Source organism: Polyodon spathula, chromosome 6, assembly GCF_017654505.1.
Source record: "Polyodon spathula isolate WHYD16114869_AA chromosome 6, ASM1765450v1, whole genome shotgun sequence".
In the NCBI taxonomy this organism is placed as follows: domain Eukaryota; kingdom Metazoa; phylum Chordata; class Actinopteri; order Acipenseriformes; family Polyodontidae; genus Polyodon; species Polyodon spathula.
In genome coordinates, this window is record NC_054539.1 from 33742003 (window position 1) to 33757488 (window position 15486).

Genomic DNA, 15486 nt, shown 5'->3' on the forward strand with positions numbered 1-15486 from the left:
GTGTGCAGGGGTTGCATGGTGGTGTGTGCGTGCAGTGGTTGCATGGTGGTGTGTGCGTGCAGGGGTTGCATGGTGGTGTGTGCGTGCAGGGGTTGCATGGTGGTGTGTGCGTGCAGGGGTTGCATGGTGGTGTGTGCGTGCAGGGGTTGCATGGTGGTGTGTGCGTGCAGGGGTGCAGGTGGTGTGTGTGTGCAGGGGTTGCATGGTGGTGTGTGCGTGCAGGGGTTGCATGGTGGTGTGTGCGTGAAGGGGTTGCATGGTGGTGTGTGCGTGCAGGGGTTGCATGGTGGTGTGTGCGTGCAGGGGTTGCATGGTGGTGTGTGGGTGCAGGGGTTGCATGGTGGTGTGTGCGTGAAGGGGTTGCATGGTGGTGTGTGCATGCAGGGGTTGCATGGTGGTGTGTGCGTGCAGGGGTTGCACGGTGGTGTGTGGGTGCAGGGGTTGCATGGTGGTTTGTGCGTGCAGGGGTTGCATGGTGGTGTGTGCGTGCAGGGGTTGCATGGTGTTTTGTGCGTGCAGGGGTTGCATGGTGGTGTGTGCGTGTAGGGGTTGCATGGTGATGTGTGTGGAGGGGAATTGGAGTGCAGGTTTGGTGCAAAAGAGGGGGAAGCAAAGGCATATAAGGGGGTACAGGGAAAAGACTGGGAAGGGTAGGGTAAAAGAAAAACTACTACAATGATTTATTTTCACTTTTGACTCCCAGTCCACTTTCCCTCACTATGATTTTATTTTGTGATTAATTATTGTCAAAATAAACGACCTTCATCTACTCAGGGTTGCATTCTCATTTCTGTCCCAAAAAGAACCTGAAATGCTACACCATGTTCCTTCTCAAAAATGTCTTTTAACATTGCCTTTAATAAATGAAAACGGCTGCTTTAATTACACGGAACAAAAATATAAATGCAACATGTAAAGTGTTTCGTGAGCTGAAATAAAAGATCCCAGAAATTTTCCATATGTACAAAAAGCTTATTTCTCTCAAATTTTGTGTACAAATTTGTTTACATCCCTTAGTGAGCATTTCGCCTTTGCCAAGATAATCTGTCCACCTGACAATTATGGGATATCAAGAAGCTGATTAAACAACATGATCATTACACAGGTGCACCTGTGCTGGGGACAATAAAAGGCCACTCTAAAATGTGCAGTTTTGTCACACAACACAATGCCAGACATGTCTCAAGTTTCGTGCAATTGGCATGCTGACTGCAGGAATGTCCACCAGAGCTGTGGCCAGAGGATTGAACGTTTTGATTATCCTGTATTAATAACACCCTTTTAGCGTCATTGTCAGTTTTTTTAGAATCATTGTCAAGGTAATTAAAATTAAATCCAATAATGCCCCTCCCATGTGAATACGCAATAGGAAAGTCAGTGCGACATTTGTGTAGCAATGGGCTTAACAACCATGAACCTGGTTCTAAATAAAAATCAAGCAACATGGCGTAGCCAGTGGTAAAGTTGGTTTAAAGTTCGATATTCATCTGATATTAGCAACCATATCACCAGCACGTTTCAAACCAACTTTAAATGCAAAGCTGATCAGTTAAACTTTCCTTGAACTGTAAATCCTACAGACAATAATGCTTAAAATGACATTCGTCTTGCAAAGCTAAATCTTTCTTTTCAATTTATAAAATTTAGTCCGGGCAGGGGAGCAATTTTTTATAGCCTGATCTATGAAATTTAGTCTGGGGGGGGAAGAAATTTCAAGTGAAAATAAATGTAAATGTAGCTTATAACTCCTTACAGAGTCCAGATAGGGTCATGGTTACTATAGAACACAGATAGGAACACATATATGCTCTATCCAAAAATGACCATTGACCTTTCCTTAAGGTCAAATGTAAAACTATTATTAGGCTTCCAAGCCAAAGGCTGGGAAGCCTATTGTTATTGTTAAGATTTTTTTTATTATTATTATTATTATTATTATTATTATTATATTATTATTATTATTATTATTATTATTTTCTTCCCAAAACTTTAAACTGCTGCTGCTTCAAAGTTTTGTGACTGATCAGGTTCTGACTTGACAGGTAACAAGCTGGATACATTGGCTGTCAGATGGAGAAAAAATGTTGCTGCTGCGGCCTTGCAATTGGCGCCGTGACGCATTTTTTGATAAAACCTTTCGAAATCTTCTTGGGAACCGATGAAGCAATTGATCTGAAACTTGGCATATATCATCAGCATCCAAACCTGCATCAAGTTTACGAAGCAGAAGTTGCTGTGATAAATTTTAAAGTAAAAATGGCTGCCACAAATCTTATTGAAACGCGCCCCTAAAAACAAACTGCTGCTGTTTGAAAACTGTTTGTCCAACAAACTCCAAACTTGATAGTTATCGTCCTAGTAAAAGTGGGATACAAATATGTGAAAATGGTGATGTTTTATAAAACGAGATGGCCGCCACTTATACGTTTACATTTGAAATTTAAACCTGTGTCAGTGGACAAACAATTTACTTGACTAACTCCAAACTTCACAAGCATCTTCCCTGATACTGTATCAATACAATTAACTTTTAAAAAATTGTGTTGACCGTAAACAAAAATGTCTGTTTGATGCGTTTTTTAGAAAACTTTCAAAATCTTCTTCTTTGGAAATGGTGAAGCGACCGCACTACACGTTGGCACCGACCTCTCGGCACCGACCTCACTCTTTTCAACGCCGATCCTGGTACCGATTGATTCGGCACCGGTGACTAGCTTCGAGGCCGTCTACAGGCTGGCACCAACCGTGTTACACGTCGGCACGACCTCGGCACCGATTGACTCGGCACCAACATCTTGGCACCGACCGCGCTCTTTTCAATGCTGATCCCGGCACCAACTGATTTGGCACCGGTGAATAGCTTCAGGCTGTCTACAGACCTGCAGCAAACGCACTACACATCGGCACCGACCTCGCCGACAATTGACTCGGCACCAACTCGGCACCAACAGCGCTCTCCTCGATGCCGATCACGGCACAGACTAATTCGCCACTGGTGAATCGCTCTAAAGTGTCTATAGTCCGGCACCAACCATGCTACTCTCAGCACCGAGCGCAGCAGCTTCACCTGCAAAGCTTATGTCGGTCCAGTCGACTGGGTCCCCCGCTGGGTTCCACCAGTGTGACCAGTGCGCGGTGAAGCTGCCCAGACTGGAGGAGCACCGGTCCTGCGCCAGATGCCTAGGGCCAGAACATGCGGCCAAAGAACTGGCAGGTGAGCTGGGCTGCTCTTCCCTGTAGGAAGTCCTCAAGGAGAACTAAGCGATGGAGAGCAGCTCTATCCCTAGAGTCTCTCTCCTTGAACCATGGGAGAATGAGATCAGTGGTCCAAGAGCCTCCGCAGAGGTCATCCAGGACCCCACCTGCTACAGTGACCAGGGTGCTCTCACGCATACCTGGGTCATCCTCCTCTTCCCCACCACGGTACAGAGGCACAGACGCCTCTCAGGAGAGGAGAGATGGTCACTACCGAGGAGGTACCACTTGAGGGGACACTCACCAGGGGACAGGAGGTCGCCGAACAGGCAGCTTTCCCAATTCCCCAGGGGACAGGAGGTCACCATGCAGACACCACTCCCCTTCCCCACGCAGGCGCAGACGATCCCTGTCACAGTCACCTTGAAGATGCCCAAGCTTGGCCAAGCGGCACTTTGCGGAACTAACAGAGACTGTAAGGGCTCAGTAGACCATGCTGGAGACCCTATTAAAATCACAATCAATCACAGGGCGCCCTTGCCACACATGTTGCAGAGGGAAGAGTTCCAGATACTAATGCAGGGTTCAGCTGCAGCCACGGACGTTCCCTGGCCAGCAGAACAGGAGGGAAAGGGGAACCGCTTCATCCAGCAGAAAGGGCATCCACAGCATGCCCTCGCTTTATGCCAGGACTTCCTGGAATTGGTGTGCTCCTCCTGGAGCAACCCAGCATCTGCACCCTCAGCCCCCAGAACAGCAGAGTCTCTGCTTCATACTGCAGGAGCCCAGGAAGCGGGCCTAGGCACATTCCCCACTATCGGGGACATGGTCACGGTATTGGTGCAAGGTTCCACCTTCACCAAGGGGGATAAGGACCCAACCTATCCATCCAAGCCTTGCAGGACAATGGATGCGATGCTCAAAAAGGCTTACGCATTGGCAGCGCTCCGAACAGCAAATGCCATGGCCATACTGGTGCTCTACCAGAAGCAGTTGGCAGGCTGCAGGAAAGAGCTACAGAAGCAGACACGAGGGAGCTCCAGGTGGTAGTCAAGGTGATAACTAACCTAACGAGGGAGTTAGGTCAGGCATCAGGGAGGTCGCTGGTGGTGCTGGTGGCCGCCCGCCAGCATTTGTGGCTGACACAAGCCAAGGTCATGGAGACCGAGAAAATGGTGCCTCTGGACGCCGCCATTACACCGGGGCAGACTTTTGGAGTGACCATTGATGTGAGCCTTGAGAGGTCCCACAAGACCACGGAGGTCGCCTCCAAGTTTTTGCACTTTCCGGCTTACCGTCAGCGCCCAAGGTGGCATTCGCAGGCTGCTAGGGTAAAAGGGTCTGAACATTGCCCTCAACCCTAGAGTATACAAACAAGCAGAGGCAGAGGCTGAGCCAGTGGCAGGGGACCACTATAGGCCAGGGGTAACCGGTTCTCCGGCTGGAGACCAAGGCCGGGGCCTAAGAAAGACCCTCCCCCTTCCAAGCCCAAGGGAGACCGCCCTGAGGGGCCCCAGCTGCCACCAAACCCCCCTACAACCGGACTAACCATCAGCAACGACCTATGGAAAGAATGCACCCAGGACTCCTGGGTGCTATTGACAATGAGACACGATACACTCTACAATTCCACATAAGTCTGCCGCCCTTCAAGGGTGTGCTCCTCACTACTTCGAACCACCAAGGGCGATACTCCTTCAACAGGAGATTGCCAATTTTCAAAGGAAGAACACTGTACGCTTGGTAAGTCCAAGCGATGCCCTCAGCGTTTTTACTCCAGGTACTTCCTGGTTCCCAAAAGGGATGGCGGTTTCAGACCAATTATGGACCTCAGGGTCCTCAACTTGTTCCTCAAACAGAGGAAGTTCAACATGTTGACAGCACAGCGTATCATCAAGTCCTTCTAACCGGGCGACTGGTTCACATCGATCGACATGTAAGATGCCTACTTTCACATCCCCATCCGTCCCGCGCACAGAAAGTATCTGCGCTTCACCTTTCAAGGCAACGTGTACGAATTCCGCATGCTGCCTTTTGGCCTTTCACTGGTGCAGCACTGTCTCCACTTAGGCTGTGGGGTATTCAGATCCTGAATTATCTGGACGATTGGCTAGTTTGCTTGCATTCAAAAGAATGTGCAGAGGCGCATACAAAACAGGTCTAGATCATGTGACGAAGTTAAGGCTCTCAATACATCAACAGAAGAGCAACTTCGTACCGTCTCAGTCCACAGTGTTTCTGGGGATCAAACTGAACTCTGTGAGCATGCTTGCCTCACTGTTGGAAGACAGGATTTGGTCATTGGAGGCCACACTCTCCCAATTCAGAGAGGACGCCCTCCTACAAGTCAAAGTATATCAAAGGTTGTTGGGGCTGATGGCAGCCGCCTTGAGAATCCTTCCACTAGGGCTGCTGAAAATGCGCCCGCTTCAAGCCTAGGTAAATACACTCAAGATGCACCCGGTCTGAGATCCGTACCGGCTGGTGCGAGTGTCCAGGCAGTGCTGGAAAACACTGGAGTGGTGGCTCCAACCTGGCAATCTGAGTCTTGGATCTCCCCTTGGATCCACTCACAGAAGGGAAGTGGTCACTATAGACGCCTCCAGCCTGGGTTGGAGAGCGGTCTGGAATGGGAGAGGAATAGAGGTCAGTGGAAGGGACAGTGGCAGCAAGCGCACATAAATACCCAAGAGCTGCAAGTAGTGAACCTGGAGTTATCTAATGGTCCGGATGGACAACACTACAGTGGAAGCCTACATAATCCACCAAGGCGGCCTGTGCTCACCAGGTTTTCACCACGCAACGCACAGACTTCTGTCCTGGATGCACAGAAACTTACGTTCCATCAGGGCAGTTCACCTCCCTGGTGTGGACAACAATGCAGTAGACCTCCTATCCAGAAGAGCTCCAGACATCTTGGAGTGGAGGCTGCATCCTCAAATGGTGAAACAGATTTGGGAGAGGTTTCGACCTGCACAAGTCGACCTCTTTGCCACAGCCGTCCACTCATTGCCCCCTGTGGTTCTCTATGGAGAGAGACGAGGGACCCCTGGGAATAGATGCTCTAGCTCACCCCTGGCCACGGAGGCTATTGAATGTGTTCCCTCAGCTACCATTATTACCCCTGACACTAGAGAGGATCAGGGTGGAGAGAGCACAGGTTTTGTTGGTTGCACCCAGATGGCCGAAACGCCCCTGGTTTGCTGTCCTCTCCGACATGTTGTTGGATCAGCCGTGGCAGCTCCCGCTGCGCAAGGACCTCCTGAGCCAAGCAGAGGGGCTATTATGACACCTGAACCCAGCCCATCTCCAACTCTGGGTGTGGCCGTTGAATGGAGCCTTCTATTTAGACGAGGTTTGCCAGATGCAGTAGTAGAGACACTACAGTCTGCTAGGGCATTGAGCACTAAAGCCCAGTACTCATATAAATGGAAAGTTTTCCAAGACTGGTGCCTTGCCGAAGGTCATGATCCTGTGACTTGCCCGATTGAGACGATATTAACCTTCTTACTTGTTTGTCGCAGAAAAATAGCGTCCTCTTTGAAGGTATACCTGGCAGCAATATCAGTGTGCCATGACAAAATTGACTCGGTGTCCCCTGGGGCACATTTCCTGGCAGTGCAATTTCTTAAAGGGGCTCAGAGGCTTCGTCCTCCAAAGAAAAGTATGGTCCCCAAGTTGGATCTAGAACTGGTACTGCGGACCCTTATGGTCCCTCATTCAAGCCCATGGCGTCAGCAGAACTACACCCTGTTTCATTGAAACTGGCATTTTTAATAGCCATTACGTCTGCCAGTGAGTGAGTGAGCCTCACGCGCTGTCCGTCGATGACACATGTATGGCTTTCACTGGAAGTGACTCGCGGGTAACAAATCCATCCTTTTTGGCAAAGGTGGTATCCTCATTCCATATTAACCAATCAGTGGTTTTAGAAACTTTCAGACCTCCCCCGCACGAGTCAGAGGAGGACCGTAGACAACACACGCTATGCCCAGTTCAGGCTCTGCACTGTTATTTGGATAGGACAGCATCCTGGAGACAGTCCAACCAGCTGTTTGTCTGCTATGGGTCCCGCTCTAGAGGTCAGGCCATATTGAAGCAATGTCTAGCGCACTGGGTAACAGATGCGATACGCTTGGCATATGAACAGATGGACTCCCTGTTACCTGGGGTGATTTAAAGCCCATTCTACCAGGGGCCAAGCAACTTCGTGGGCTTTCCTTCATGGTGCCTCCTTAGATGAGTTATGCAATGCTGCTACATGGACAAGTAGTCAGACATTTGTGGTTTTTAACGCCTTGATGTTGCAAACCGAACAAGACCCTCTCTTGACTCTAGAGTTTTGCAGGCATCATGTGGGGTCTGAGGCTATCGGCGTGGGGCTATATTGTCGGTAATCTGGAGCCACGACAGCTTTGGTACAGCTTTCCTATTTGGTAGTAGTTGTCATTTGAATTGAAAGGGAACGTTCCCTGAAGAGAATGACAACAATTACCCTTTGAGGTCGTGTCCCTGCCTGACCTCTGTTTTCAAAAGAAAATGGCGATGTGCTACTGTGAGAATGTCCCTCTTCAACAGGAGGTGGGAGGGACTTCCCCCTCACAGCAGGGCCCTGATAGGGAAGCTTTTTTATATATGCCAGTGATTGACGGTCAGAAAGGCTCTTCCCATTCAGTAATGATTGTCATTCCCTTTCAGGGAACCAGGGTTATGGTAATAACCTAACGTTATTCCACATACTGTAATATACAGATACTTTACCAATATACATGCATCTCATATACTTACCAAATGACAGCTAAGTCTTAGATACCACTTATCCCACTTTCATGAAACTATTCATTGCCACATCTTAAGCTAAACTAGTCTGTACATTCTTGTGGCAAGGTGGGAGAATGGAGTTTTGGTTGGCAGGAAAAGAGATATCCTGCCTTAACAGAGGAGCCCTTGCCTGGAATGTGGCTGCGGCATAATTGGGTAATTGCCTATCAATTAAGCCTCAGCCACATGGCTTAAAAGCAGGCCTGTGTTCTCAGTATGAGGCGGGTATTGGGGTTTATTATGCAATTTATATCCATCTCAAATTTTTTCCTAGCAATAATTACAAATATATGTAATACAAAAAACATCCCACAAGTGAACTGAAATGATCGCTTTTGTACAGTTCACTAGTTGTACTGGTTTGTTGCAGTCTGTTAATGTCAAAAGTAGAGTACTGGCGTAAAACCTAGAGGTGAAATTGTAACTGATAACCCGCACTATCAAAATCTTCACCACTCACTGGGCACAGAAGTTTTTAGAAACAGTCTCTGTGCTCAACAGCTTCACTGTTTACTTCCACAACATTTTAAACAGCACATGTTTCCCTGAGTGATTTGAAATAGCTCCATTATAAAATAATTTTAAGTGGTCACACAATGCATTAATATTCTTTATGAGTGGTACTATCTACAGTCTGGACAGGCACAGTGTAGTGATAATAGGAAATTCCACTGAAACTTCCATAGTTTACACTCGCCTCTACTAAAATTAAAGCAACATTAGCCACATTAGTCAATGGTACGTTTCTTTCCTTCACTACTCGTAATGTATTGATTACGAAAAATGAGTTACAGTTTCTCTTGTACTATTGTATGCTGGGGAGTAGCCCGGCTCATTCTATCTGAACCCCCTAGTTTATTGATTGAAATCAAATGTCAGTGAGGCCTTTGAGATGAAAAGTAAATTAAATAAGAGCTTATTAATTCACCACAACACCAGTTATTGCCCAGAAAGAAGGGGTGAGTGAATTAACAATCTTCCAGCTGTGCTGTTGACTTAATCTATGTACATTTCTTTCCAGATAATTGCATTTGACGAACTCCAAACAGATTTCAAGAACCCAATTGATCAGGGCAATCCACTTCATGCAGTAAGTAAATTAAAACATCCCTTTTGTTGTCTATTCATACATAAGGAACCTGTGTGGTAAATAATTTGAAGGTGGCACAAGGAATTCTTTTTCATATGTTTACAGTAGATTGCCATTTTTATAACAGTCTCAGTTGCCAGATGTAATTCTCAAAGGCTTCAGGATAGCTCCATAAATGGCTTCCATTTGAAAAAGAATATAAATATAATGTCGACTTGAAAGATCTAGTGGTAAAATTAAAATTTGTCTTAAAATGCATGCCTTGAAGAGATTCTTTATGTCAGATATTCTCATAATATTCAATTTCTGTTTAATATTCTACTAAGTGTTTTCTATATATTGAGGATGTTTTTGTTGGAATAGTATGTTTATTATAAACAAACAGAGAATGACATGGAACACATATACAGTTGGCGCTAGAAAATATGCAGAGTAAACCGCTGTCCCAATTAAACAAGAGGCATATGTGAACACTCCAAAAAAGAAAAGGCAGCCCAAGGCTGACCTAGATTTGCCTATGCACTACATTATTTTAAATCACAGAAATGAAGATTGTGCTCAAGAACTTAAATCATAAAAAAGTCAATAATACCAGATTGAAGGCACTACAGTCCAGATTATCTCAAGAAGGATTGGAACCTCCTACCAGTTGCCATACAATCAACTCTAACTTCATTTGTTTTGTCTATTTACACAGTTAATAGACTTAAAATTGATTTTTCAGCTTTATCAGATCACATTTTGTGTGTCTTCCAAATTACAACAGAACTTCATTTCTCTGACTTTGACTATTTAGGAGTGCTCATGAGTTATGTATTTTCTTTGGTGCTATTTAGTTTCTTCTCTAAATTGCTATGCCAGTTAGGCCACTGTATGTGTAGAAAGAAGATAGAGCAGAAGTATTCCTTGTGGTGTTGTTTATTTGACTTTGTGACAGGATAGTGTTAGGGCCCAAGATGCACTGTTGTGCACTTTATTAAACATAAAACAAACAAAACAGGAACAAGTAAACATGGCACAAGGGCCAAAACAAATGTTCAAACAAAAATATTCAGGATGGGCATTTGCCTTCACTACAAACTTTCCCCCAACCCCCAAACTCCTCCTCCAAAAAAAAAAGGATTTCTTATACAGGTGGCCACTCCCCAATTAGCACCAGTTACCTAATTGCAGAATGGCCATAGCTGTGATTGCTGGCAGGGACAGATTTAACCCCATCCCTGTCAACCTTACATGCCCACATACATTAAACAGCAGGGCTTCCCTGACACAGATTTATTTGATAATTGTGATGATTTTAACATATGCATTTCTGTGCTATTTTGTTTCTCTTATGCTCACAGAGGGAGAGACTGAAAAACATTGACAGGATCTGCTTTTTGCTGAGAAAGGTGAGCTTCAGTTACCCAACCCCAACATAAGGTAATGGTTTGTGCCAGAACTGCATCTGACTGTAGCCAGCGACAAGTACTAAAATTAAGACTCAAATTATGGAGAACGCATTTGTTTGTTTTGTGACACACATGGCTGTTATTTTCCATACATACTTGCACTGAGCTAGTTAGCAAGCTGCATTAGCAGAGTGAACATAAGGTATCAAATCTCTTGTAAAATCCCAATTGTCACAAAAGTAATACGTTACATCATAAATGAAACATCAACCAGTCACTAGGGCTGACTATATTTTATCATATCAGCTATTTATTGAAATCATGGCAACTTTCTACAACAAACATATTTTTTGTTAAACAAACTGAGTACAGAAAAGTGGTTTACGAAACAAAAACTGGTACAGGACTGCATTAATTTAAACAGACTGTTACAAAAGGAACAATGAGTTTCCATGTAGCCAGTTACAAAAGGAACAATAAGTTTCCATGTAGTCTGTACAAGCTGTACTTGTTTTTAAACCCTATTATTTTTTTTTCCCCAATTGAATTAAAGAATCCATGAGTAGACAGATGCTGGCAAACAGGTCACAGCTGGATTTTTTAGAACATTTAGAGTACCAACCACTTATTTTCAATTGATATTGCCCATCAATGAAGGCTCTACCATGTGGTAGTTTACCTCAACAGAGTTATCAGTCCCAAGCCAAAGTCGCTAACAAAAATCATTGTCGACTACCACATGGTAGAGCCTTAATCAAGAGGCCACTATTATAATTTTTCTATTTTTCTTTAAAACAACACTGTGGAAGGGTGGTGGGTAATTCACTGACACAGGAGATAGACAGGTATACTTGAAAACTCCACACAGGTGCCCAGTTTTATTTTTCAGGGGACGTTTTACTTTTTAGCCTGCAGAGGGCGCTGTTGTCCGTGATCTGCTTACTAACTATGGTAAACAGAACCATGGTAATACCAAAAGGTGGTAAACAGTTCCGAGTGCAGGCGCTCTTACACGTGCTCCAAAGAATAATAAAGAACAAAAACAGAAGGCGAAAGGAAAAAGAAAATAAAACAGTAATAAAACTACAAATAAAAGGTGCTGAGCTTGGCAGCGTTATCCCGGTCATCGCTACCAGCACAACCCGGATCACCAACCTACTTTAGCGGCTCCCTCAGCCTGCTATACATAATATGTCGGGGGTCTGCCCAAGGATTCCCCACTATCTCTCTTTCGATTTATCGCTTTCTTTCTCCAGTTTCTTTTCTCCCGGCTGGTTCTCAGTCCTGGACCAGCGCTTCCGCACATTGAGTGCGTCTAAAAGGGCAGACCTGAGGAAACAGTAGAGTGTAATCTCATCAAGATCTGCCTCCCAGCCATTCAGAGAGAGGGAAAGTCCACACACACCCTTTTCCACCTCCCCGTGTCACTGCCATGACTCACAGGTGGTTATTGGACGACTGCTGCCTTCTTCCTGCAGCACTATGAACACGCCAGCAGAGTCAGCACAGATCTCCCCCTGTTACAAACACTTTAAAACGTTAGTTTACCTACCGTAAACCTGGTTCCCTGAAAGAGAAGATGGCCACCAAACATCGTTATGGGATACACTCCTGCCTATTGGTAGGTGTCACTGAGCTCCTATTTCAAAGCGGCCTATAGGCCCTCTTCCCCCAGTGACCTCCTCGGTCCCACCTCCCAAGGGTACTTAACAGTCACGCAGGGAAAGGAACACCCTCTTTCACGACAAAACAGTGATGTCGACCAAAGTGAAAAAACTAAACAAAGTAAATATATAACCGTTGTTTTGACTCACCGTGTTTGTCTGTTAGTGTTTGTTTAAATGTTATTCCATTTTGTTTGTCTATTTATTTTTGGCTGCCAGTGCCGTGTCCTGTTTTTTGTACAACTGTTTTATTTTCTAATAATAATAAACCGCGCAGCATCACATTTATTCATCATTTTATCTTGCAGTACTGTATGTTTCTTCTGGTCTTACAGTGGCTCTCAAAAGTATTCACCCCCTTGGACTTTTCCACATTTTATTGTGTTATAACATGGGTTCAAAATGGATTTAATTAGGAGTTTTTGTCACTGATCAACACAAAAAAAGTCCATAATGTCAAAGTGAAAAATAAACTCTACAAATTGTTCTGAATTAATTACAAATACAAAACAGAAAAAAAAATTGATTGCATAAGTATTCACCCCCTTGAGTCAATATTTGGTAGAGGCACCTTTGTATAAGTCTCTACCAGCCTTGCTCATCTGGACACTATAATTTTTGCCCATTCTTCTTTGCAAAATTGCTCAAGCGCCGTCAAGTTGGATGGGGACCTTTGGTGAACAACAATTTTCAACTCTTTCCACATATTCTCAAATGGATTGACTGGGCCACTACTCCAGGACATTGACCTTTTTGTTTTTAAGCCAATCCAGTGTGATTTTGGCTGTATGTTTGGGGTCATTGTCCTGCTGGAAGATGAATCTTCTCCCAAGTCCCAGGTCTCTTGCAGACTTCAGCAGGTTTTCCTCCAGCATTTCTCTGTACTTTGCTGCATCTATCTTCACAAGCTTTCCAGGCCCTGACACAGAGAAGCATGCCCATAGCATGATGCTGCCACCACCATGCTTCATGGTAGGGATGGCGTTCTCAGGAATATGTGCAATGTTAGGCTTGCGCCAAACATAGAGCTTAGCATTGAGGCCAAAAAGCTCTATTTTGGTCTCATCAGACCATAGAATCTTCTTCCGCTTGGTCTCAGAGTCTCCCACATGCCTTCTGGCAAACTCTAGCCGAGATTTGATGTAAGTTTTTTTCAACAATGGCTTTCTTTTTGCCACTGTCTATTGTTGCCGTACGCACAGTGTCTCCCAGCTAAGCCATGGAAGACTGTAACTCCTTTAGAGTTGCCATAGGCCTCTTGGTGGCCTCCCAGACTAGTGCCCTTCTCGCCTGGATACTCAGTTTTTGAGGACTGCATGTTCTAGACAGATTCACAGTTGTGCCATATTCTCTCCATTTCTTAGTAATGGACTTTACTGTGCTCCAGGGGATATTCAATGCCTTGGAAATGTCATTATATCCTACCCCTGATTAATGCTTTTGAAGAACCTTATTCTGGATTTGCTTTGAATGTTCCTTCATCTTCATGATATAGTTTTTGTTAGGAAATGTACTAACTAACTGTGGGACCTCCCAGAGACAGGTGTATTTAACCTGAAATCATGTGAAACACCTTAATTGCACACAGGTGGACTCCATTCAACTAATTATGTGTCTTCTAAAGACAATTTGTTGCACCAGAGCTTATTTAGGTGTGTCAGAGCAAAGGGGGTGAATACTTATGCAATCAATTATTTTCTGTTTTATATTTGTAATTAATTTAGAAGAATTTGTAGATTTTATTTTTCACTAATTAAAATAAATCCATTTTTATTCCATGTTGTAACAAATTAAAATGTGGAAAAGTCCAATATATATTAAAAGGCAATGGCAGAAGACACCATCAGGCTGAGGGACTGGATCCAGGAAATGCTGCCCATTGCCAGCCGGTTCCTGTGGCTGATGGACAGGGAGTGATGGGAGGCTTATGTGAGGGAGCACACCCCAAACTCCCTGGAGGAAGGTGTGGAGTTGGTCCTCTGCTACCTGGATGCAGCTATAAACAGCCCAGGTAGCAGGGTCTCCAGCGCCCAGGCGGGGGGACTGCGGGAATCCAAAGCCCGAGAGGCAGCTGTTCCCACTTCCAACAGCAGAGGAAGAATGCCTTGCGACCTCATCTCCACCAGCAGAGGAAGAATGCCTGCTGTCCCCATCTCCACCAGCAGAGGGTGAATGCACCAGTCCCCTGCAAGTGAGCGAGAGCCGCACCAGTCCCCTGAAAGTGAGGGAGAGCCACACCAGTTCCCAGTAACAAGGGTAGACTACACGCTGCTCCCACCTCCATCATTTCCACCACCAGGAGCAGAGCAGCAGGAGCTCTGTCTGCCTCCACTACTTTCACCAGCAGGAGGAGAGCAGCAGAAGTTGCCTTTGCCTCCGACTCCTCCACCGCCAGGAGCAGAGCAGCAGGAGCTGTGTCTGCCTCCATTACCTTCACCGGCAGGAGCAGAGCAGCAGGAGCTGCATCTGCCTCCGTTGCCTCCACCAGCAGGAGCAGAGCAGCAGAGCAACAGGAGCTGCCTCTGCCTCCGCCACCTCCACCAGCAGTGAATGTCTGCTGGGTCCCCGTCCACCAGCAGAGGGTGAATGCCTGTTGGGTCCCCGTCCACCAGCAGAGGGTGAATGCCAGCTGGTATCACATCCCCCACAATCACCATCATGAGGAAAGGAGCTGGAGCTGCCTATGCCTCCATCACCACCAGGGGGAGAGCAGCAGGAGCTGCCTCTCCCTTCACCAGAAGGACCAGGATGTGATTCTGGCATTGGCGGAAAACAGCCTGGCCCCAGCAGCCGTGAAGAGGGCTAGCACCACCACTGCCACTGTGGCCAGCAACAACACGATTGGTCCTGACTCCGTCTCTGCCCCTAAGGATGCCTGCCTCGCTTCCCCCAAGGATGCCTGCCTTGCTTCACCCAAGGATATCTGCCTCGCATCACCCAAGGATGCCTGCCTTGCTTCACCTGGGGTTGCCTGCTGCGCTGCATCGCCTGGGGTTGCCTGCGGTTGCCTGCGGTGCCGCCTCGTCGGTAGGTAAAGTTAGTTAAAGTTAGTTTGTTTGTTGAAATCTAAAATGTATTTTGCCAATTACTTCTATTCAAACATAAGATAGATATACACACATACAGGGACAAATGGTTTGAGGTCTGGTTTGCAAAGGAGATTGTCTTGTGTATAACCATTGGGCATTTAACATATATACAAACTGTAACATCCACAATGTAACATATGTTTAGGAATATACCATATAAATATATAGAGACCCAAGAGCCACCCTGTTTGTAGTGATTTGTATTGATATAGTGCTGCCCTGCCAGAGGGCCCGGG

At 45.8% G+C, this 15486-nt stretch overlaps 1 protein-coding gene across 2 annotated transcripts in view; it reads left to right on the plus strand.

Moving 5' to 3' along the window:
• cnih3 (cornichon family AMPA receptor auxiliary protein 3) overlaps window positions 1-15486 on the plus strand; it is an 80753-nt gene that overhangs the window by 8283 nt on the left and 56984 nt on the right. Inside the window, exons 2-3 of one of the 2 annotated variants that reach the window (XM_041251577.1) lie at window positions 9038-9106; window positions 10450-10497. In XM_041251577.1, the coding sequence (XP_041107511.1) occupies window positions 9038-9106; window positions 10450-10497 (117 nt within the window). The remainder of the gene's footprint in view (window positions 1-9037; window positions 9107-10449; window positions 10498-15486) is intronic. The other variant, XM_041251578.1, reaches the window with a different exon arrangement.